This window comes from Mus caroli, unplaced genomic scaffold (assembly GCF_978045245.1).
Source record: "Mus caroli unplaced genomic scaffold, Mus_caroli_1 scaffold_18, whole genome shotgun sequence".
Classification (NCBI taxonomy): domain Eukaryota; kingdom Metazoa; phylum Chordata; class Mammalia; order Rodentia; family Muridae; genus Mus; species Mus caroli.
The window spans coordinates 72288862-72314816 of record NW_028227273.1 but is presented as its reverse complement, the minus strand read 5'-3'; the positions used below and the strand labels follow the sequence as shown (position 1 = coordinate 72314816).

The following is a 25955-nucleotide window of genomic DNA, read 5'->3' as shown; positions in this document are numbered from 1 at the left end:
AATGTAAGAAAATATCAGAGATTTTTTGTTAAAATAAAATTTTGCAAATGTAATTACATGAAAAGCTGTTTTGTGTTTTAAACATCATGGGTGCTTTGTACAACATGAGGTAAAGTGAGCCGTTCCCTTTCCCGGACTGATTGTGGTCTTCTGTGAAGTTAGTGCTCAAAAGTACAGTTGCTGTCGGATACTAATTACAGTAGTTGTATGGAGTTTAGAGAATGGCGTGTTTTTGCCTCTTTCCCTTCGTACTTTCAGACCAGTGCTTCTTCTTCAGTGTTCCCAGAGCTAGAAATGGAATGGTGTAACTCACATTTTTAGGGCTGGGCTCCCACACCTTACTCATTTTCTGTACAGACAGCCAGAAGTCTCTGAATTCACCGCTGCATTTTTTTTTTCAAAGTAATTTTCTGTTTTATCTTAAAGCACCTTTAACTTGAGTCACAGAAGACTTAACTTCGAGTTACTGAAATGACAAAACCACCCTCTAGTGGTGAAAGCAATACACCGCGGGATGAATTCAGTCCTAGGCTCTTAGCAAAATTCTGACGACTGAATTTTGATACATCTATTTCTTTTCAAAATCCAAGCTTCTAAAATAATCTATCTACAACTAACAATTGTAGTATTTGGTTTTGGCTTGCCATTTTGTGTGTATCTGTTGGTGATCGGACACTGGCCCCTGAATTTAACCTGTTATTGTTTGATGTATGTAGCCCACAGGCTGCTAGTCAAGTCGAGACTATCTTGCATCTGAAAGGTTCCGAATCAAGGGTGTGGGGCAGGTTCTGGGGTGCAGTGTCCTACTAGATCCAGTTCTGGTCAAGGATGGCAGGGCTCGTGGGGAGGCTGTGCGGAGAATGCCCAGAGCAGCCTGATATCTGGAGCTGTGTGAAAGGCAGCCTGAGACGGAGTGGGAGGGACGGGTCTCCACGGGGCGAGGAAACTGGTCTAGAAAAATAGAGCGAAGGGAAAACTAAAGCCCGCTAGGAAGGCCTGGAAAACTCAATTGGACAAGGGATTCGAACCAGTGGGCTGGGTCAGAGAACCTACGTAACCGGAACCTATCATTAATAGGCGGACCCAAAGGCGGCTCCATTGACCGCAGGAGGGAGGGGCCGGAAAACCCTCCATTCTCTGAGAGGAAATCTTTGTTTAAGGGTTGGATGGCCGACACTGGCCAGAGTTTCAAGAAGATGTGAAAACTTCCTGCAGCCACTGGAGCCTCGTGGAACGGTCTGGGAGACTCGCGGGTCCGCAACACAGTGGCGGGAACCTCAGCCCGGCGATCCTAGAATCTCCCAGGTCAGAAGAGCTGTAGTGAAACAGGTAGGAACTGGACCAGGGGCATGTTCAGTTTTCTGCTGCTCATAAGGACCCGCTTTCACAATTCTGGTGAAGGGTAATACCCTTGAAGATAAGTTTGAGAACATATGAAATGGGACATATGCTGATTTTACCATTTATCTGTGGTTTCCAGAATATTCTCATGAATGTATCTCTTAGACTAATTGAGTTTATGTTTTGACCATTGCAAGCGCTATTCTTTATGCTGTTGCAAAAACTAAAACTGTTGGCATTTTCTAACGCCCTTGGTCTACCCCATTCGTATTCAAGAGAGTGGAATTTGACATGGAGACTTTAAGGTCCCGGAGAGCTTGTTAACTACCAGCCCTGTAAGAAGTAACTGCAGATTTTGACCAGTTTGTGGATTTTTTTTTTTTTTTTTTTTTTGGCTAAGCTACACAGTTATGTTTGTAAGTTTTAACAATTCTTAAATAAAGGTTTTACTCATCATTCATTTTGTATTTGAGATGCGTACACTCTGATGTAAATATAACAAATGTGTGTTCTTATGCTGAGATTTTAAAGGACACCTCAGGAGTCCAGAAAAATACAGTATGCATGTTGAGAGTGAGGATAACAGGCCACACTGTTTACATTAGAAAACAGTATGTAGTAGGACAAAGTTAGAAAGCATCTTTTCTGATGCAAGAAACACACTCTGACAATGGACAAATGGGCAAACCGTTGCTTTGTAATTTCAGGGTTGTTGACATACGGTGAACTTCTCTCAGGAAGAAGAGGAAATGCCTGGACCTCACTCATAGGGTTTTGTACTGAGATTGAATATTGCAGAATTGCAGCAGTCCTGTTTCTGTGAGTAACAATAGTCTCTTGCACTTTTCCTTGCTCCTCAGGTTTCCTGGGGAAATTACTCTGCATGTGTGTGAGCTGTGTGTGAATGAGCCTCACATCTCACAGAAGAAAATGAAAGCCTCAGAGAAAAAGACAAAGTTTTCATGAAATTTCATCTGTACTTCATGTTTGTTAATTTGGGATGTGTAAGGCTTCCTTCGTTTTTGTTCCATGATGAAACCAGATACTCAGTAGTTTATATTATCACTCCAGTAATACAGATTCATTTTTTTCCCTTGAGTTTTGATTGAGCTATGATTAGAAGTAGGATTCAAGTTATGGAAACTCAAAATGCTCCCTGAATATTTTCAGCATGCTGACCCTATGTAACAGTTGGGGGATCATTTGTAGAACCCTCTGTTCCCTTTTCTGTATTTCTCCTGAGCATAGTACTGTGTTAGAAATCCTGGTACTACAACAATATGAACTAACCAGTACCCCGGAGCTCTTGTCTCTAGCTGCATATGTATCAAAAGATGGCCTAGTCGGCCATCACTGCAAAGAGAGGCCCATTGGACTTGCAAACTTTATATGCCCCAGTACAGGGGAACCCCAGGGCCAAAAAGGGGGAGTGGGTGGGTAGGGGATTGGGGGGAGGTGGGTATGGGGGACTTTTGGGATAGCATTGGAAATGTAAACGAAGAAAATACCTAATAAAAAATAAATTAAAAAAAAAAGGATACTAGAACAATAAAAAAAAAAAAGAAATCCTGGTACTTACTGAAGAATCTCTCATATGCAGGGCTTGCACTTTTCAGCTACACCTGCTTATCGTCGAGCAGGACAACGTGCCCAGGAAGGTGGAGAAAGAGGCAACAGTAGCAAAGGATCCAGGTATGTTGGAGGATTGACAAAGGGGTGGGAAGGAGTTTAAGTGACAGTGGAAATGGGACATGAAGTCAGTTTTGCCACATTCTATTGTAGAAATTATTCTGGAGAATTCCACTGAGAATAATGTTCTCAGGATTATCCTTTGTAAACTTTAGAAGATTCTCTATGTAAGAATAAATACTAGGAACAATTACAATTTGATTGGATTTTGATTGTGAATGATGCTATCCCTCTTCCATTCATATTGCTAATCATGTATTTATACCAATATTAAATGACTTTCCTTTCTATAATTTTAATGTAGTTCTTTACTAGGATACTTGATGCTTTTAAGTTTCTGCTTCAAAATTTGGGGGCTTATTGCATTTTCCTTGGTTCTAAGTCTTTTCAAGTTATTTTCTTCAATCCATAAAATAATGCCAGTGTAAATTTGACAAGCATTGCTTAGTATCTCTCTGAAGTATTAAACTCCATCTTCACTGTCTTCCCATTACTCTCTCCTGTTGTTAGTCTTCATGACAGTACTCAACAGTTTGCATCGCTATAATTTTAATGTATTTTGAAATCTCCTCTAGGTTTGATCCTTCTCAAAATTTTTTAAGTCTATGGTTTCTCTTAAGTTTGTGAATTTTAGGTTTTTTTTCTAATTCTACAAAAATAAATGTAAGATCTTGGTATAGATTTAGCATATTTATAATATATAGACTTCCTCTACATTGTCTTTCTATATTTGAATTAGAATATTCTAGCACTGTGTCTTTTAATGTATTCTGTTTTCCATCTGCTGATGGTGTCTGTGTTTCAGATTCAGAGAGAATTTTAAAAACATTGGTATTTGTTATTTTTTTAATTCTGGTATTTCTAGGACACGGCCACACTAACAAGTATCTTTTGAAGTTAGAGAATTCTGCCAGGGTGTCTCCTACTATTATGTGACTAATATTTGTGGATACCTGCTAGACAATTGGTTTTCTGTCTGATTTCATTGTGCCTCGAGGACTGGTGGATGCTGAAGCTTCCCTGCATTGCTGTCTATTTTCTCCTTACAGTTCTACATTGATTGCTTCTTGTATTTGGGTGCTTTTGTGAAATGCATTCATATTGAATGCAATCCTGTTTGTCAGTTTGTGTTCTTTTGTCATGATATGTAGTTCTGTTCATGAGCAAGTCCCTATGTCCCCATATGAATGTGTTTTTACTTTCTCTTACTATACAAGGTTCATTTTACAGATCATACATGAAGGTCTGTGATTCATTGTATACTGGGAGAGAATTTGACCCAGGTTCATATTTCTGTGTGGATAAATAGTTTTCTCAACATCATTAGTTGAAACAGCTACCTCTTATGCAGCACATATATGTTGTTTTGGTGATTCATATGGTCATTGCTATTGGTCTGGCTCTGTTTCATTGGGCTGTGTGTCTACTCATCTGCCACTCCCATAATATTGTTGGTCATGTGGCTGTGCAGTATCATCTGGAACCAATGCTTTTGGACAACTTAAGCTCTGCTCTGTACTCTCAGGGTCTCTGTGCTTCCATGGAAATTTGTAAGAGTCTCTGTAGTGTATCTGTGAGATATATGATGGGGAGTTTGATTGTCATGGAGTTGGAGTTAATCATATCAATCTCTTTCATTAGTATTGTAATTTTCATAGTACTATGTCCTGTTCCATGAGCATGGAAATACTTTCCATCTTCAAGTATTTATTCAATTCCTTCAAAAAATTAAAGAGTTCGTTGTAGAGGACTTTATTTTGCTTGTTTGTTTTGGGATTCTTTTTCCCCATTAGAGAAATGTATTTTTGAACCAGGAGTAGTGGTGTATACCTTTAATTCCAGCACTCAGGAGTCAGAGGCAGGTGGGTTTCTGTGAGTTTGATGCCAGCCTGAGAGTTCTGAGAGTGTCAAGCTGTTACACAGACAAATCCTGTTTGGGGGCAGGGATAGGGGTTAAGGGTAGGGGGTCCTCTTTAGTATTAATTATGTAAATAGCAGTAATAACAGTACAAGGGTTTTATAATTGAATGATTGTATAAATGATTAACATTTTGCCTCCAAATACGTATTGGTATTTCCTATGTTTACATTTCTACAGATTTTATAATAATTAATTTTTATATTTAATCATTGCATATTGAGTGTACTGTGATCAAAGTTGCTCCTCACCATTATCTCTCCTTTTATCACCTTCCCGACCATTCCTAGTTATCCATACTTACGTCCCAATTATTGCCCCTTTGATTTCATGTGTCTTTTGTGCCAATCTTGGAAGAGTAGGCAGGGTGTCATTTGTGTGCATAATTCTAACTGCTGTGTATTATGACAGCATAGTTTCCCATACATCACCTCCCTATCCTCTATCTCTTACAGTCTTTTCCCGCTTCTTCTGTAGTATTCCCTGAGGTTTGGATTTTTGTAATATAGACTTCCTATCACAGGCTGTACAGTCAGTGACCTCTGAAATAACTGTTTCATGTTGTAAGTAAAGTTTCTCTGTCCTGGGCTAAAAGCAGCACCAGGCTATGAGTACAAACAGAATGAGCTAAAGGCCAGTGTGAGTATTTGTACATGTAACAAAATGTCAAGAATGGATTCTTTCCTGGGACCTGCCTCCTCCCAGCCCTAGGCTGGGAGGCTTTCCAGTGATATCCGTCTGTTTCCTAATGTGGATCCCGCCACAAATCCAACCAGAAAGTCTTTATCAACTACAAAATAGTCTTGGCACTGTTACACTGGTGTCCAGCAGGTAGGGATTTTAGCATCCAGAGTTCACTTCAGGATATGGACCCTTTTATTACAGCAACCTGCACAACACAATTTGGGAATATGAATGATACCACCAGGAAGTCCAAGATATTTGTAGACATTGTGAGTGGTCTGCTGACTTCTTAGCATCTTCTTGTAGGTATGTAAAATTCCAGGTGGTGTTGTATGTGGATTATATAAGTTATTAAGAGGACTGTCAGATCTGAGCTTTTTCATGGGACAATACAAAGTTTTTGAATTGCAGAATTCTTTTTCCTCCGCGAAGGGGTAACTTGCTTTTTGACTTCCTATATCAACCCCTGTCAGTTTTTCTCTTTCTTCTTCTGGATAACTGTTGATACACTGTTGACTTGGTGGGGGAGAAATGGACACCCTTGTCTCTTTTCCGATTAGAGAGGAATGATTCCAGTTTTCCTCAATGAATATAATGTTGGATGTACGCTTGTGAATTCTAGTGTTTATGATGTTGAGGTATGTGTGTTTAGAGCTTTTATAATGGGTAAATGTGGCATTTTGCCACAGGCCTTTTATGGCTCTATTGAAATCATCATGTTCCTTCTCTCACTGAGTGTAACTATTTGCTGTTTTACACTGATTATAGATGTTTCTGAAACACTTGTACTACTGGCATGTAGTCAACCTAAGCAGTTCAGAGAGGGTCTCTGTATCGATTTCTACCCTGACTATTGCTCTTTGCATGTATTTGCTTGTCTTTATCTGCTTTGGGTATCAAGGTCTAAAGCAGCTTTGTATGATATGTTATTCCTTTAGAGAATGCAGTGTTGAATCTGTCTAGTCCTGGGGTAGTTTTAGAAGAAATTATTAGTGCTTAAGTCCCAGTATTTGTATAAGATCTGCTCTAGTTTTATAACAGAAAATTGTTTTTAGGAACTATCCTTTCCTTCTACATTTCCAGTTTATTTGGAATGACTTTCATCAGCACTTCATAAAATAATACAGGGTGTCCATTGTCATGCCCTCTTTCAGCTCTAATTCCATTGCTTAGGGATTTACTCTCTTAGTTGGGATTAGGTAAAGCATACTTTGTCAGAATTTTTTATTTCTTGACAGAAACAAATCTGTTACATTGACTCCTGGTATTGTTCAGTGTATCTCTACTACATTAATTTCTACAAAGCATTTCTAATATCTTTCTATATATTATTAGGAATTGACTTATTGCCATGTTTTTAAGCCCTCAGGTACATAATTATATACATATGTCCTTTAAAACCAGAGCTTCTTGCTGCCAAGCTTTTCAAGGTGTCTTTGTTACCGCACTTCGGTGTGAATAGTTTTCATGACCTTACACTCACCCTAACATGATATTTCTTCAAGTTGTCCTCAGTGCTCCATGAATTCTGTCTCACTGTTCATTGATTTAGGTCTTCTCAGAAGTTAATTAATGAACAGTAAATGAGGGACTGGAGAGGCAGCTCAGCACTTGAGAGTACTTGTTCTCAAAGAGAATCTTGGTTCAGTACTCAGCATGGATGAGATAACAGTACAGGTAAGAACATAGAAGTATCTCTACTAGTATTAGAGCAATTGTGGAGCCTGGATATGTGACAGGACAGTTGACACCTCATACCAACATTGGAAAAGTTAGGAATGATTCTTGTGTATGATAAATAATGTTGTTTGTATTCATGGAGCTCAGAGCTGGAGACTATCCTGTGCCCATTGTAATGTGGCAATAGGTTTATCATATTGATGATGTAGTTAGGTACATAGTAGTAACTGTTATGAGGATCTACTGAAGTTGTGGACAAATTTATAATTCAGGAAGATCACCCAGCATCCCATCAACAAGACTGCTACTGAAGGAAAGTAAATTGCATCAAGTGCCACAGTGTTCTGGTAACCACAGGCCCACAAATCTCAAAACTCTTTGCTGATAAGTAGATGTGATGTAGAATGGACATGGGTCCATTCTTAAGTACTTCATTTGTATTAGTACAATAAGTTGGGTTGAGGGCTCAGTGTTGTGTTCTAAATTAACACCCAGCAGGCTTTTTTCAATTGAGCTTCAAAGGTCCTGAAGGTTGTGCATATTCTCTGAGGAGAATTTGCTGCATGTGCTGTATTCGCTGGGAGCTTTTGAGTTGGCTGCATTTCACCTTCATCTTTACACTGATGTCAGATTCCATGTTGCTGCTCTGAATTTCACTAACCTCATGTGACCACCTGGAGAGCAGTCACATCCTATGTGTATTAGGATTCTCTAGAGGAAAAGAACGGATAGAGTGAATCTGTATATAGATACAGAAAGGGATTTTATTAGTGTGGGTTACAGGCTGTGGTCTAGCTTGTCCAGCCAATAGAAAGGCCAAGTATCCAGTAACTGTTCAGTTCATAAGTCTGTGTCTCAGCTGGTCCTCAGAATACACTGAAATCTTTGAGAAGTAGGTGCTAATGGACTTGGCAATGAGAGCAAAGGCAAGCAGGGAAACAGAACAAGATTCCTTTTCCATGTCACTGATACAGGCTGCTAGCAGAAGGCGTGGCCTGCCGCAGACCTTCTTTCTCCTATGCCTGCGTAAAAACAGGTCTCTAGAGCAAATGGGCAAAGAGTCAGATGGGACAGACAGAATCAAGCACACAAGAGAGGTGTCGAATCTGAATGTAATCTCTTGGTAAAACATGAGACTATTATATTACAGCGAATATCATAAATTGTAAAACATAACAGATACGGTACATTGAAGTTTCCCAGGTGCAAGAGGAGTGACTATAAAAAGAATTTGCAGGAACCAGATAAATGTTTAGGTTATAAATAAGTATCCCTCTAGATGTAAGAGGAGTGACTTTAAAAGGACTATGTTTACTTAGAGATAAGCGCCTGCTTCAGCCCTGGCCTGGCAAGAATTTTACACTTTGTTAATTGCTCCATGGGGTTTAAATCTTTACAGGCTTCAAGAGTAATGTAGTGTCACTGACCCCGAAATTCTCTAGGCCTTGTTAAATTTTATCTAGTTTGGAGAATTCCCATTATCAGGATAGTATATCAACTTGCTCTGGTGTGGAATGTAGTTTGTAGTAAATATTTCTATCTCAGTGAGACTTTTAGTCTCTTTTTGCAGACAATTGAGCTAATGGCTAGTGTTTTATTGTTTTATGGTAGAGCTAAATTAGTTACTGATAGGTTAAGCTCCTTGCTGTTATCTGGGATCTTAGAACACTGGGAAAGGCTTTAACTATGCTAGAATTCAATCTTAAAAGGCATTTACTATAAGGTAATGCTTAATAGAGTGCACGTGAATCTATGCATTAAACTAATGCGGTGGGAATATGATAATTGTGGGTTCAGGATAGAATGCCAAACCTCTGGGAGAAGAATTACCATGGAACTCTGATCCTCAAGAACAGCTTCCAGGCTTTACGCCTGCCAAACTGATCCAAGCTGGAGGGTCAGACTTTCATCAGACCTCCAGGAAAAAGTTCTAGGAATTCATTTCTCATGAGCAGCTTTTTTGGCATTACTGCCTCAAGCTGGCTCCACCGGAGTACCTTGGCAGTGGCCAAGATTAAAGGTTCATCTTCCCACCTCAGAAGATCCATAGTAAAAGTGGTTCTTCCTATTGGGTGGTGGTGGCATGCACCTTTAATCCCTGCAGTTGGGGTGAAGGAAGGTAGGTGAATCTCTGTGAGTTCGAGGCCAGAGCTACTTCCAGTACAGCCAGGGATATACAAAGAAAGAAAAGGTGGGTCTTCCTACATCAAATGATTTAGTTAAGGAAAAAAAAAAATCTCTCTCATGTGTACCCAGCCATTTGAGTTTTAGTTGATTCAAGATGTAGTCAAGTTGACAACCAAGAATAGCCATCTCACCCCATTTCTATTTCTGTTCATCTGATTCTTCCCCTTTTATTGTTTAGAAACAATGAGTGCTTCTTTGTCTCCTCCAGATTTTGCTAGGTGGGATTAATAGAAGTCTTGAACTATGTCTGTTTCCCTTTTCAGATTGAGAAATAATTACCTATTGCCGCATATTATAGATATCAGAACTACAATCTGGTTTTGTCTTGTTATTGTTTAGATTTTTGTTGTTAATAATATTAATATATTAAGTTGATGTAAGTTGTCTTTACTGTAGCTCACTGAGTATCCTTTGAATTCTTCAAGTAACTCATACATATCCATGGTTGATGTCTAGAGATTTAGTTTACTTGTATCATTTACTTTGATTTCTTTGAACACTTTCTAGACTCTTGTTTACATTTAAAAACTTTGCACATGTCTGTAATTTCAATGTTATGGAAAACAGTAAAACGATTCTGATTCTTCGGAATCAGGGAGTAAGCATAGAATGCCTTTGTTCCATTTTTAATCTTAGAGAGGCTGTCACTCCAATGTCATTCCTTAGAAGGATACACCTTACCTATGCACCCTCCTTCTCTTTTCCCTGGCAGCCATGAGATGGGTTCTGCCATGCCCGCCACTTTAATGAGTCTACTTTGACATTGCCTAGAGCAATGTAGAACACAGACATCCCACTTAAACCACATACTGACTTTTTACGTGGCTTCAGAACGGTTACAGATGACAGATATTCTTACACAGAGGTCCAAATATAAGTAATACAGCAGCATGTCTATCTTGAGAAGAGAATTAAGTTAGAAAGGTACACTTTACCTCAGTGAACAATGTATGGTCTGCTTAAGTGATGCTGAGGTTGACTGTAACTATATCTGATGACAAGAATGCCATATTGCAAACAAACATGATGTTTGCCAGATAGACCGAGCCACTGCATGATATATCTGTTCTCTACAATAGCATGATACATATGGTGAATAATATGATCAAAGAGGCAAATATTGTATTCCAGGTATTTTCTACTGTATAGAAAAGCTGACAACCATATGCAATGATGGGAAATTTTAGAACCCCTCAAACCTTTTCTCGGGAAATGACCTATCTGGGATTGGGATTGTTTTCATATTGGACATGATTTTCTATATTTATGCTGAGAACACACCATTGTCCCCCTACCCCATGTCATTATGGAAGCAGTGCTTTTCCTGAGCTGTGATCTTGTGATACTGTCAGTAAACATTGCACTCTTGCCTTACAATGCCGTATAAGGAAGACAGTGCTGAGTTGTTCATTTGTGATGCTTTCCCATCTCAAGGCCCTCTTGTGATTTCCTGGCCCTTCCTCCTATACACCTCATTCCTGAAGGGCAACTATATGTTAGCTTCCTTTCCCAACCCAACTACTGTCATTCCATTACCAATTTTGTCTTTATTCCCCACATCCATCCAGAGCTCTTGTTCCACTCTCGAGCTGCTCTGTCTAGAGCAGTGTTTCTCAGCCTTCCTTATGCCACAGCATACAGTTCTTCATTTTTCAGTGAACTCCAACCATAAAATTATTTTGTTGCTACTTCATAACTGTAATTTTGCTACTGTTATGAATAGTAATGTAAATATCTGATCTTCAGTATGTCCCATAGGTGACTCCCCAAAGGGGTCTAAACACATAGGTTGAGGACCACTCACCTTGTCCTAGACTCAAACTCTCACCCATGTATATGAAAATGGGCTTAGTAAATGGGAGAAAACCTGCAGGCATTTTCTTTCCTTGTAGAAGTACAATTCATATAATTTATATTTCTATTGATTTTAATGCAAAGGATCGTAATTATAATTTATTTTGTAGCAAAATAAAATTTCACCATTTAAGTTCATTCCATTTCTTTTCTGTTGTTGGGCATCTAGGATGAGTTCATTTCTTATCTTCTTTGAATAGTGTGGCAATAAAACCGTATGTCTGTTTTGGTAGAACTTAGGGGGCTATGTATTTTTGCTGTGGTGGGTAATATGGTGGTTAAGATTGTGGGTTGTGGAAACTCCAAAATGATTACTGTGGTTTTTACTGGTTCATAGTCCCTTTGAAGAATGAATAAGTGTCCCACTTTTCTATTTCATCAATGGCATTTGTTGTGTTTTTTTCCTTTTTCTGTATTTTTTGTTTGTTTTATTTTGTTTTGTTTTTGAGGCAGAGTCATACAGTGTAGTTCTGTCTGGCTTGGAACTCACTGTTTATATCAGGCTGGTACTGAGCCAACTGCTATTTCCTCTGGAGTAGTAGGAGGAAATGAGACCCGCTATACCTTCTCCACTTTAGCCATTCTGAATAGGGTAAAAAGGAGTATCAGCTGGTTTTGAATTTGTAATTACTTCATGGCTAAGGATGATCAACATTTTTCTTTTTTAATGACTAGCAGCCTAGTGGTGGTGGTGCATGCCTTTAATCACAGTACTTTGGAGTCAGGCAGATCTCTGAGTTCGAGGCCAGCCTGGTCCACAAAGTAAGGCTGTCATGAGAGATAGCTAAACTGTTAAGAACAGTTTTCTGAGCCAAGCACATGCCTGAAGGTGGATAGCCAATAGAAAATGAACTCAATGGCATCCTTTTGTCAAAATGTCGTATTAGTGTGTTTCCTTTCTTTTATGTTATCTTACTATCTATATCTGTCTATCTTCTGTCTTGTTACCCTACTGGTCCTTTGTTTTGTGTATTATAGCTTAAAGGTTAGTGTTTTTATGAGATTCTGTTTCTTGTGCCTTCTCTTGTCCTCTTTTTTTTGTTTGTTTGTTTTATCTAATTCGGAGGCGTTAGCTTTTGTTTTATCTTATTAGATTATATTTTTATTATTATCTCTTGGAAGCCTCTTTGTTTTCTAATGAGAGACAGAAAGTGGTGGATCTGGATAGGAGGGAGAGTGGGGAGGAACTGGGTGGAGTAGAAGGAGTGGAAACTGTAATCAGAATATATTATGGGTGTGCTGGTTTGAATAGGAATGGCCCCTATAGGCTCATGTGTTTGAATGCTTGGCTCATAGGGAGTGGCATTATTAGGAGGTATGGCCTAGTTAGAGGAAGTATGTCACTATGGAGTGAGCTTTGAGGTCTCAGATGCTAAAGCTATACCCAATATGTCACACAGCCTCCTACAGCCTGTGGATCAAGATGTAGAACTCTCCAGCACCATGGCAGCCTGCAAACTGTCATGCTTCTCTGTGATGATAATGGACTAAACCTGTGAAACTAGAAGCTAGCCTCAAATAAATGTTTACCTTCATAAGAGTTACTTATGGTCATGGTGTCTCCTCCCAGCAATAGAGACCCTGACTAACTAAGACAATGGTAGGGGGAAGAAAAGTATTTCAACAAAAGACAAAAAACACGACAAAAAATTGGTATGATCCCCATAAGCTCATGTTTGAATGCCTGGCCCATGCAGAGTGGCACTTTTAGGAGGTGTAGTCTTATGGAATAAGTGTGGCCTTGGAGGAAATGCGTCACTGTGTCACAAAATAAAACAAAAGAAGCACTTGTCCCGGGCGTGGTGGCGCACGCCTTTAATCCCAGCACTCGGGACACAGAGGCAGGCGGATTTCTGAGTTCGAGGCCAGCCTGGTCTACAAAGTGAGTTCCAGGACAGCCAGGGCTATACAGAGAAACCGTGTATTGAAAAACCAAAAAAAAAAAAAAAAAAAAAGAAACACTTGTTGCTCTTACAAAGGACCTGGATTTGTTTCCCAAAATCTATGTGGTAGCTCATAACTGTCTATAATTCTAGTTCCAGTGCATCCAATATACTCTGATCTTTGTGGGCATCAACACTTGCATAGTACACATACATCTAGGGCAAACATTCATATACATAAAATATAAATACTGTAAAGGTGAATACATACACACATTGACTTTTTTGTGCTTTTTCTGTTTATGATTGCTCTTTTAAACAAATATTTGTTGACTTTATTTTAAAGTTATAAAGATATAGGTGGTTATTCTGTAGCTCTCCTCTATTCATCTGTTTCTCATGTGAAATATCTTATTTCTTATATTCTCGTGGATATCTTTTTGACTGATCTGTGTATATTTGCCTTTAATTATTATCTGCAATGACTTGAGTAGAATGGCACATGTTAATTCATGAGTATTTTCAAATGCACTTCTCTGTCAATTTTAAAACATAATTTTGACTGCAATAATATGGTTGATAGTTACTTTCGGGTATTTGAATATATTTTTCTATTTTCTCCTTGCTTTATAATTATTCTGGTATTATCCTGATATTTGGGGGGTTTGTGGTTTGACATTGTTCTTTAAGAGAGATTCATATTAAGTTTTTGTTTTATATTTTTGATGCCTGATATTAAAGGCAAGAAGGGGTCCAGCCATTGTTCTTGAAACAGAAACTCAGAGCAGATCAACAGGAAGAAATGGCTGCTTCTCCATTAAGTACATCCCAGGTTTGTGTCATGTTGACCACTCCTCCTCCTCTTCCTCCTCCCTTCCTCCTCTTCTTCCTCCTCCCTTCCTCCTCCTCTTCCTCCTCCTCCTTCACTTTAATGAGAATTGTTATACATTAAAACTTTGGAAGCCTTTATTTCTGTTTCTGATAATGTCATCTGAAGTGTTTGTTTCCCATGAAGTGTTTGTTTCCCATGAATTCCTTTTTCTCCCAATTCTCAAGATTAACTTTTTAAATACATGTCTACTATGTATCACAGCCTTTTGTCTATTCAGCCCTCTCCAGCCAGACTCTTTGTGTGCAGGTAACTATTCACAATTAAAAATAAGACCTACATTTTCATTGTGGTCAAACAAATGTATTGTTCAGTTGCTACAGAGGATGGATTTGTGTACGTATAGGGGGGTACTTAGGCTTCCTTGAATTAGGTTTATGAAAGTATAAACACCTTGAATTCCTTGCTAGAATCCCTAATAATTTTTTGGAAAAGGATTAAAAAACATACTATTGGATTCTCAGTTGGATTATAATGCTAAATATTGAAACTCTCTAGAGAGAGTTGAAGATGGCAGCATTATGTGCCTTGACCATGCCATGAAACTGATGCTTCTGTGAGTAGCTGCAGATTGTAGTCTATTGGTTTCTTTCTTTGACAGTTGCTATCAGTGTCAAACAGTGATGATGCTGTGTCTTTGTTTGTTGGCACTTGGCATTTATTCGTCTCAGGAGAGTTCCTGCTCATATCACTCACTTGATATCAATATTCAGTGGTAACTTCCCAAACTAGAAAGATGAGTATTTTCTCTTTGTCTTTGGTCCATGATTTCAGACAGCAACCCATTGTGTAGACCCTCCTGGTGGTGAGTCTTTATATGACATCATGTGAAATGCATTAATAAGAATTTTCTTGAGTGTGTTGAGTGGGTGATGTACATAAGCCATCACATTTCACATAGAAATGAAGATTCTTCTTAATTACTTTGCTCTAATCTCTACCTTTGGAGGAGGAAGGATGTCCCATCACATCTTTTTTCTTTTGTTGAAGGACAGATTTACTTTTTTATTTGGGGTGGGTGGGTATTGTTTCAAAACAGGGTTTCACTGTGTACACCTGGCTATCCTAGAACTTATACAGTAGATCATGGTGGTCTCACAGAGATCTATCTACCTCTGCCTCCTAAGTGGTGTGAATAAAGGTATGCACCAACACTGTCTGGCCCAGATTTACATTTTTTTTTCTTTAAAAATGTTTTAATTTCCAGGCGGTGGTGGTGCACGGCTTTAATCCCAGCACTTGAGAGGCAGAGGCAGGTGGATTTCTGAGTTAGAGGCCAGCCTGGTCTACAAAGTGAGTTCCAGGAAAGCCAGGGCTATCCAGAGAAACCCTGTCTCAAAAAAAACCCCAAAAAAACAAACAAACAAACAAAATGTTTTAATTATTTTTCTACAGGACAGAATGTTTCAAATTCTAAGGAAACTGCTCTATAGCACATAAAGTTAAAATATGCAGTTAAATTTTATTTTTATTTTATATGTTCAGGTGGTTTTACCTATATGTAAGTCTATGTACTACTTGCATGCTTGTTGTCCTTAGATGCCAGATGAGGGCAATGCATCATGGGAAACTGGAGCTACAAGTGGATGTTAGATGCCATCTAGGTCATGTGAATGAAACCAAGGACATCTGGAAGAACAATACTTTGACTGCTAAGCTATATCTACAGCCCATCTAAAAATCATCTGAAAGAATAATTTTCTTGTCTCAGCTGTATCACAAAAATGTCCCTAAATTCATATGACACTTTCTGCCCATGGTAAAACTCTTAAATTTCCATTACAGGGTCTGTTGACATTTGGGGATGTGGCTTTGGACTTCTCCCAGGAGGAGTGGGAATGCTTGGACTCTGCTCAGAGGGCTCTGTACATTGATGTGATGTTGGAAAATTACATCAACTTGGTCTCTGTTGGTGAGAACATTTTTCTTGCAGAATTCCATTGTTTGTATTTACCTGGTTTATAATGTATAAATTCTCTGATACTGTCTAGAAACTACAGGGAATTAGAAAAGTTTTGTAACAAAAAAAAAACAAAACAAACAAAAACTGAACTTTTCAATGGAATTCCTTTTCATTTCCTTAAGTCATCGAAAAGTTCAACAATTGCTCTTAACTACTAACCCATCTCTCCATTTCTCTTACCATGTTGTCTTTTCTTTCTTCTTTTCCTCCTTTCTTCCTTCTTTCCTTCTTTCTTTTTCCTTCCTTCCTTCCTTCCTTCCTTCCTTCCTTCCTTCCTTCCTTCCTTCCTTCCTTTTGTTGCTTTGCTTTTTGTTTTTTCCAAGACACAGTTGAAGCCTTGGCTGTCTTGGAATTTACTTTGTAGACCAGATTGACCTTGAACTCCAAGATCCACTTGCCTCTGCTTCCTGGTGCTGGAATTAAAGGTGTCACCACGAACTGGCTGTTCCCACTCACCCAAGTTTTTATTTAAATGTATGGAGCACAGATATGCATTGCAATACACTTAGTAAGTTGAATATTTTCATTTTAGTATTGCATTAAACGATTCTTCAATGATTTCTGGGGAGAAAGGAGATTTACAAAGAGAAAAATATTTTAAATATAACCCTTCATATAGTTCGTTTTACAAAGTTATTTATTTTTTCATCATCTAATTCTCCCACCTTCTGCAAGTAGTGCAGTTTAGATAAGAATAAGAATTCTGTTATCAATCCCCTCAGTGTGATGGAGATCAAAATGGAGGTTCTGAACATCCATACAACAATGGTGAAAATTAAAAGGCCACTATTGAGAGCTGTCTTGTAAATAATTATCACTTGTCTTAGAGAACTGAAGCTGACTCAGCTATTGAATCTGTTACTCATGAGTCAATCCCTATTATTCTAATTGTGCTCATTTCCCAGAGAAGCATCACATGTGTGGTAAATATGAGAAGGTCTTGGATCAACACTCAGAGCATCAACATGTGAATATCCAAGAAAAGTCTTACAAATATAAAGAGCTTGGCAAAATGGTTCATGAATCCTCTTCATGTACACCTTATAACACAAGTAGTACTGCAGAAAACTGCAACAAGTACAGCTACCAGGATGCTTCCATTGAATCATCCCTAATCAGACATAATAGTATACACACTGGAGAAGAACTTTTCAAATATAAAGAGTGTGACAAATGTTTATGTTCCAACATTAGTCCAAATCAGAGTATCCACGCTATAAAGATGGAACACAAGTATACAGAAAGTGATAAGCTTTGTGGCTCTACACACAGACTTGTACAGCAAAGAACTCATAGTGGAGAGAAAGCACATAATTGTGGGAAATGCTTTAGGAGTTGCTCAAGCCTCAGTACACATCAGAGACTTCACACTGGAGAGAAACCATGGAAATGTAAAGAATGTGGTAAGTCCTTTAAGTGGTTGTCTCATCTTAAAGCCCATTGCAGAATCCATACTGGAGAAAAACCTTTCAAATGTAATGAATGTGATAAAGGCTTTTCACTGTTATCTAGACTTAAAAGCCATTATAGAACCCATACTGGAGAGAAGCCTTACAAATGTGAGGAATGTGGTAAGTGCTTTTCTCGGTTGTCAAGACTTAAAAACCACTATAGAATCCATACAGGAGAGAAACCTTACAAGTGTAAGGAATGTGGCAAATCTTTTACCCATTGCACAGGTCTTAGTACACATCAGAAAATTCATACTGGGGAGAAACCTCACAAATGCAAAAACTGTGGTAAATCCTTTCATCTGCTGTCAACTCTTAAAGAACATTTCAGAGTCCACACTAGAGAGAAACCTTACAAGTGCAAAGAATGTGGTAAGTTCTTTCATTGGTTGTCAGGCCTTAAAAGCCACTACAGAATCCACACTGGAGAGACACCTTACAAATGTAAGGAGTGTGACAAGTCATTTTCTCAGTTATCAAGACTTAAAAGCCATTATAGAACCCATACTGGAGAGAAATCTTGCAAATGTTTAGAATGTGACAAATACTTTACCCAATGCACAGCTCTTAAAAGACATCAGAAAATTCATACTGATGAAAAACCCTACAAATGTGAAGAGTGCAGCAAATGTTTTTATGTGTTGTCTCACCTAAAAAGCCATTGCAGAACCCATACTGGAGAGAAGCCTTACAAATGTGAGGAATGTGGTAAGTGCCTTTCTCAGTTGTCAAAACTTAAAAGCCATTATAGAATCCATACAGGAGAGAAACCTTATAAGTGTAAGGAATGCGACAAATCCTTTACCCACTGCACAGCTCTTAGTACACATCAGAAAATTCATACTGGAGAGAAACCCTACTCATGCAAAGACTGTGGTAAATCCTTTTATCTGTTATCAAGACTTAAAGAACATTACAGAGTCCACACTGGAGAGAAACCGTACAATTGTAAGGAATGTGGTAAGTTCTTTCATTGGTTGTCAAACCTTAAAAGACATTCCAGAATTCACACTGGAGAGAAACCTTACAAATGTGAGGAATGTGACAAATCCTTTACCCACTGCTCAAGTCTTAAAGCTCATCAGAAAATTCATGCTGGAGTAAAACCCTACAAATGTGAAGAATGTAGTAAGTCCTTTTATTGGTTGTCAAACCTTAAAACCCATTCCAGAATCCACACTGGAGAAAAACCTTACAAATGTGGTAAATGTGACAAATCCTTTACCCAGCGCTCTCTTCTTACAAAGCACAACAGGATCCATACTAGAGAAAAACATGAAAACAGGAAATATGTGAGAGCTTTTGATGAATGATTAAATCATAGAAAATGCCAAGAGTTTATACTAATTCATGAGGACAAAATGTAGTCAGAAATTCAAACCAGAAATAAACCAGAAGCATGTTCACTGTTGTGAAATCCTCATGTCTTATGCAGTAGAAATTCCATGCTAGAAAACCCATGATATGCATTGATTTTTTTTTTTTCAGTTTTTACATAGTGTTAAAATTGTAGATACATCTGAAAATTCATCCTGAAGGGAAACCCAAGAAACTCCTTTAATAATGAGTCCTCTTTTTTTTTTTTTTTTTTTTACCTTCAGTATAATCATTCAGGAGTCAAACTGTACAGACAGCATGAGTATGAGAATTGTTAAAGAGATAACTTGTGGATGTGATACATGTACATGCATAGCCTGGAAGTCCCAAAGAATGGGCAGGAAAATTGGTTTTCCTGTACTCAAGAAAATTGGAAAAGTATTTAGTCCAACTGAAAAACACAGTGATTCATATAGAAACACTAAGACACAGACATTAGACAAACAAGTGTATTGCAAAGAAGGAAACCAAATGAGTAAAGGAATTTGTTATGTATTTGAGTGGAGGAGGATATTTCTATTTGAATAAATATATAATTCATATTAACATTTGGGTAATGCTAGTATTGGAATTTGATGAAATGTAAACACAATAGGTTTTTTTTTATACTCAGATGCATCTATGCTGTCTTGCTTACAGATATTTTATGATAATGTATATCTATTGTTGCTGCTTCAGTGCTGATGAATCTGAGTCAGGAGTGGTGAAGTTAGGTAGCTAATGACTGCTAACCATCTGGTGACTCCAACTATCTAGACAGACTCATGATGGCAACTTTAGATTCTCCCTGGGTCAAGTCTTCATGCAGATGCTGCATAGACCAAGGCCTCTCTGCTTGATGACCTTTTGAAAACTATACTAGTTCATGGCAGTGTTACAGTCCCAGAGAGAATTCTGTCATTGTGTGCCTGTGGAAGACCACTTAAAAAAAACAAAAACAAAAACAAAAAAACACTCATCCCTGATTATTTTCTTCATTGGTTCACTATGTAAAAAAGCCATGGTAACCTGAGCAGAATCCTGTCTTGGAATCCCTTTGGTTTCAGGAGTTATTCTTCGCCTTTATTTCTTATGGTGGTTGAAGTGCCCTACTCTGTTGGAGTTCACTTTTCTTCGTGTGGGCAGGATTCTGAGATCATGGTACCTTACAGGCAATGTAGCTTGCTGCCTGTTGCTCCTAACAATCTACTCTCTGTTAATAACGTGTCATTAATATCACTTGGTCCATGAAAAATCAGTAGTCTAAGCAAGCTTCAATACTGTAACACAAATGGAGATGAGTTTTATTTTGTAGAAGGAGGAACACGTGTATGATGTAAGAGCAATAAGAAGGGAAAAGGGCTATCCAAGTCTTCAATAGGCAGACACAGGGGGATCTCAATAACATATTTTAGAAATATCTGAAAAAATGATAAGTCCGTAGAATTGCTGATCTCTATCTAGATATCCTCAATGAAATTTATGTAGGAAAAAATAGAGTTATCAAAGGAAAGTCAAATCTAATATTTGAGAATATATAGTTGTATTGAACAATGTGTACCATGGAACTCACACCTTGGCTTTCTTTGAAAATGGTCAATAGTAACTGTAGGTTTCCATATTTTAGTAAAGTAACATCCCTCTTATTGTTATCTATACTTTTTGTAAAACCACATATATTTTTAAATGTTCTACAACTCTATGTAAGGTGATTTTTAAAAAATGAATAAAACATCGGTGTTTAATGGTTTTATGTGGAAATTCCATGAGTATGTAGCCGCCTGCGGCCACGGGTTACTGGATTCCTGAAAGTAGAGATGGGGTTTTGGATAGGAAAGGCTTCGAGAGAAATAACAAGCCAAGACAAGGTTTTCTGATCAAGGCCAATGTTGATCTGAGCTTATAAAGGGGCGAACCCATCCCCCACCATGTCAGGATCGAGCTACATCAGGATAGTGTCTCAGGAGAACAGGTTCAGCCTCAGCAGGTAAGGTCGGACGACTCCACCCTAGGTGGGCTAGCCTACTGTAACAAGACAGGTCTGAGAAGCCTTCTCAAGGCTGGGGAAAGGGCACAGAGTAAATGTGATCTAGTCTCCAACCTGAACCTCTCACTTCATATTAACAATGAGAAAAGCAGGATAATTTCCAAGGCTTGAATCAAGCACTAGAATGCTTTCATTCAAAATCATCCCACAGTACTTAAACTTTATATGATATGCATAATCTTGTCAAAGTTTATATTTTGTGTTTGGGACATTATAATGAATGTAACAGAAATTACTTGGCAGTGAAATTGGAATTCTTATTCACTGTTATGGATGTTTTAATTACAAACCTCCAAGCAGTACTAGCTTGATCCTGACATACTCATTGAATTCCTCTCTGCATGTGGGTGTACAGGGGTGTGCCTTGACAATATTAGAGCGACTGTGTAATCCATCCATGAATAAATGGTGAAAATGTAAGAGCCCTGGTATTCATAGGAATTCATAGTAACACTTAGAGCAGATTCTTAAGTGAAGTGTAGATGCACAGGGTAGCACTCATCTCACCTTCCTGCAGAAACTACAATGTGGATTTCAGAGCACAGAGAGAGTAGTGTTCCTTACAGGTGATCACGAGTATTGGAGAGGGAATGAGGAGAAGATTGTTAATAGGTAAAGTTGTACAAGTTAATGGGATGAATACCTTCTAATATTCTCAGGATACCTAAATATAGACTACCCATTAGTAATGAATACAATTGAAGATTCATGTATTTTCTCAGCCTCTATGGCAGACTGGTGCTCTAATTTCTAAAAACACACTATTTCTTTTATAACAGTTTTGAGTTGTTCTTCAACCAATGTCAACAGTAATGCATAACAGTGTACTATGAAACTGTTGGTGCCGTACTAAGATTCATTAGGGTTTGACCTGGGGATCTTTCTTCCTTATCTGCCCATCCTCTCATATCCTATTTTTATATACAATATTTCAATACTATTCTCAGAGGGAAAACATAATCTGGTTATCATCCATACACAAAGACATAATTATATGTAGGCAAGTGTGTGTGTGTATACATATATATATAAATATATATACAACTAAAATCATATTACAGCACGAATGACCCAATTAAAAATAAATTACTTTCTAAATAGTTTTCAAAACATACTCAGATGCCCACCAGATAAATAAGGTTCCACATATATAATGATTAGAAAGATGGGATGAAATAAATGAGACAGTACAGTACAAAGTAATAATTTTAAAGGCAAACATCACTAGGGCTGGTTATCATGTTGGACAATACAGCATGAAAGTGCCCTATCAATGGACATGAGTACAGAACAACATTATGAAGAGCTAGTAGGGAGTTTCATTAATTCTATAAGGATGCAGTTCAAATCCTGGACACACTCAAAGGAAGTAATTCAGTGTGGACTGGAGATGCACATAGTCACTGTTAAATCATAGAACATGGGATCATCTTTAATGTCCATCAACAAATGTATAAGTCAATAAAATGTGATCCTTCTGAGTAAAATACCATTCCACCATAGAGATGTATAGAAAGGTCCCATCCATAGTAATATAATAGAACTTTGTGGACTCTATTATATGAAGACAGATGGAATACAAACCACAAATGACCTCAATTATAAGAAAGTATGATAGAAGATAGATGGTGGATGGGGAAAGTAAATGCTGGTTGTCAGCGGCTGGAGAGAATATGGGATAATGAGTAATGGCAAGGCTATTGCTTAGTGGCATGAATAAGTTACGTTAATTGCCACAACATGATAAATATAAACCATAATCTAACATGTAATGCTTTAAATGATTAGAAAGATAGAATTTGGATATGTTCCTTATAAGAAAGAATAGAGGATTAATGTATAGATATATTAAATACTACAATTAGGTCAGTGGTATATGTGTATGTGTGTGTGTGTGTGTGTGTGTGTTTGAAGTAGTTTGGTGTTGTGAATAATTCTAACCACCTGAAACAGTAAGCCTAATTAAATACTTTCTTTTATAAGTTGCCTTGGTCATTTTTTTCTTATCACAGAAATAGAAAAGAAAGACATGGGGTCTCACTATGTAGCCCTGTTTTGTTTTTGTTTTTTGTTTTTTTTTTTTTTGTTGTTTTCGAGACAGGGTTTCTCTGTGTAGCCCTGGCTGTCCTGGAACTCACTCTGTAGACCAGGCTGGCCTTGAACTCAGAAATCTGCCTGCCTCTGCCTCCTGAGTTGCTGGGATTAAAGGTGTGTGCCACCACCGCCCGGCATCACTATGTAGCCCTGTGTGGCCTGAAACTCACTATGTAGAGTAGTATGGTCTTAAACCCACGGAGATCTGCCTGCCTCTGCCTGCTGAGTGCTGGGATTAAAGGTATGTGTCAGCCCATCAAATAATAATAATAGTAGTAATTACAGTAATATTTTGGTTTTCTGAGACAGAGTTTCTTTGTGTAACCATGGCTGTCATGGAACTTATTCTGTAGCCCAGGCTGGCCTGGAACTCTGCGAGATATGTCTGCCTCTGATTCTTGAGTGCTGGGATAAAAGGCATACACCCCCACCAGTTGACTTTAATAATTCTTATTAAAACATGAACTGCATATTGAACATTTCTGGTCATTAAGAAGATCCATGTTCTTGTCACTTCTATATATTTCAGTGGCTGGAGGTATTGTGCATCTTTATTGTTCACTGTGGTCATTTCAAGCACGCATTACTAAATAATACAACATCTAACATTTCATTGGTGGTAGAACTCAGCATGCACAAACTGAGGATTTTCCTGTATGTTCCAGAATATGTCAGTAAATAACCGTTGACAAACTTTATATGGTCATCTGTCTCATCTGAGACCAGTATTGTGAGAAATCCTTGTAATTTCTGAATAAATCAGGAGTGGCCATGTGCCTCTTTTTCATACTGTGTCTACGGTAGACCAGGAGCTAAACCAAGAACCCTGGGCTGCAAAGAACGGGGAGATACTAATCAAACAAAGAGTCAGATTTGAGTGGATGAAAGAGCCCAAGTAAGGAGTTCAGACAAGTTGAAAACATACTTGAAAATGATTTTTCCTTGCTGTTTCACAAGAAACAAGTCTTCTTTTTCTATTTAACTTTTCATTTATTTTGAGGATTTCATGAATGAGTATTGTGTGTTTATATCATTTCCACCCCTTTAACTCTGTGTGTGTGTGTGTGTGTGTGTGTGTGTGTGTGTGTGTGATTCCTGGTGAATCAACTTAGTGTTGTGAGGTACATGTATTTATGGATAAACACTTGGAATTAGATAACTAATCAGTTTTAGAAATTAGAAGGTGTTTGATAGTTTTCACTCAGGAAATTGCCAAGTTTTCAGTCTTGGTCAAGAATGGTGTGTAGCCAGTCGTGGTGGCGCACGCCTTTAATCCAAGCACTTGGGAGGCAGAGGCAGGCGAATTTCGAGGCCAGCCTGGTCTACAGAGTGAGTTTCAGGATAGCCAGGGCTATACAGAGAAACCCTGCCTCAAAGAAACCAAAACAAAACAGAAAGATGTGTAATGTAATCTAGGGTTTTTGTTGTTTTTCTTCAATGATATTTCTTCACTTTGTTGATCTATATTTTGACTAAAATACATGGGCTATAGTTTTTAAAGTTTAAAAACTGTACATATTTATTTTTAATAAGTAAAACAGTATTTTTAGTATAACATCAAAGCTAGATGAAAAAAAATCTTGCCTCAAATTTGAAACACTCTTACCTTATTTCAGCATGTGAGAAGCAAAGGATAATTTCTTGGCTTATTTTGTGAAATTGGTAACTCAGTGGGATGGTTTCCTTGGGAATCTTTTTCCCTGGGGGATATCACCCCCAAATATTTTACTTGATGCTTTTTAACACAAATTGTTTTAGATTTGATCAGTCCAACACAAGTAGGCAGCATTGTAATTAGAGTCCTATTTTCTGTGTATTGATGCTGTGTTCATAAAATTTAGACACTGAAGTGGCTGAAGAACTTCTTAACCTTGTAGTTTCTACGAGAGGCGCTTGGCCACGGAAGTATTTGTTTATGTTCTGCTTATAGAGCAGAAGGGTTTTGTTGTCCCAATCAGTAATGGGAATGACAAGGTTTTCCCCTGAAGAACAGTGTTTTTACCCAAAGCAGTATGTGCCTGATATCAAGTAAAGGGTGGGAGGGACGAATTCCTTTCAATGTCTGTAAAGAAATTGATGTCTGCCAATGTGTTGTCAGAAAGCCTTTAAACAAAGAAAGAATCCCAAGATCAAAGCATCAAAGATTCAGGATGTTGATACTCCACTTGACCTGTGACACAAACACTGAAGACATGTTGCTCTGAAGAAACAACAACAACACATACACACATAGACACACACAAAGGGACATGCACAACTTTTACCAGGAGAATTAAGGAAGTCAAAAATGCCAGGAACAGATTACCAAGAAATATAGCCTATGTTTACTGAGAGCTTCTACTTTTTTTTTTTTTTCTCAAGACTGGATCTCGTTATGTAGCCCTGGCTGTGCTGGAACTCACTCTGTAGGCCAAATTGGCCTTGAACTCAGGGCCTGTCTCTGCCTTCTGAGTGCTGAGATTTTACAGGCTTGCAACACTACTGCCCAGTGAATTTCCTTTTTCCCCCGTTATTTCATAATACGTTTTCCTTAACACCTCGCCTTATTGGATTCATCTATTTAGTCATTTTTTCCCTCCACCCTTTGCTTGTGATTTCTTGATCTCCAGCCATTTTGTTCTGTCATTTTTAAGTTTCGTTCAGATATTTGATCCCTTTCTTTGTGCTTTCACGCCATTGAACAGTCTCTAGAACTGTTTTGTAGTCTGCTTCTAACTTGCTGTCCTTAGAGAACACTGCCCCCTTTTCACCCTTTCCCATGGCAATTGACATTTCTTAGGGTGTCTGCCGCCCAGTAGGCGTTGGATACGTGCAGTTTTCAGAACAAGCCATAGCTGGGACCCTTGGAAAAGTAAACGGAACAGGAAGTAGGTGGGCGGGATTGGGTATGGTGAGAGGACACTTAATAGTGGGTGGGAC

General features: G+C 38.2%; 1 protein-coding gene across 7 annotated transcripts; it reads left to right on the top strand.

Annotated features, from left to right (window-relative positions):
* The first annotated feature begins 1111 nt into the window (after positions 1 to 1111).
* Positions 1112 to 20629, top strand: LOC110283984 (uncharacterized). Of its 7 annotated transcripts, XM_029471048.2 has the most exons (8): positions 1112 to 1329; positions 2049 to 2160; positions 2942 to 3033; positions 5834 to 5938; positions 7185 to 7309; positions 13978 to 14068; positions 15911 to 16037; positions 16994 to 20629. In XM_029471048.2, exons 6-8 carry the CDS (start codon positions 14039 to 14041, stop codon positions 18850 to 18852), a joined length of 2016 nt encoding a protein of 671 aa, XP_029326908.1. In that variant the 5' UTR covers positions 1112 to 1329; positions 2049 to 2160; positions 2942 to 3033; positions 5834 to 5938; positions 7185 to 7309; positions 13978 to 14038; the 3' UTR covers positions 18853 to 20629. The 7 variants fall into 7 exon arrangements, with proteins under 7 accessions (XP_029326908.1, XP_029326909.1, XP_029326910.1 ...); XM_029471049.2 differs by lacking the exon at positions 5834 to 5938; XM_029471050.2 differs by lacking the exon at positions 7185 to 7309.
* Positions 20630 to 25955: the final 5326 nt, after the last annotated feature.

Bases quoted from the DNA above. Each gene is read 5' to 3' on its own strand.
- LOC110283984 (XM_085833044.1), top strand. From the start codon at position 15,866: ATGACACTTTCTGCCCATGGTAAAACTCTTAAATTTCCATTACAGGGT. The intron at 16,038-16,993 runs GTGAGAACATTT...CTCATTTCCCAG, and splicing joins CATCAACTTGGTCTCTGTTG to AGAAGCATCACATGTGTGGT.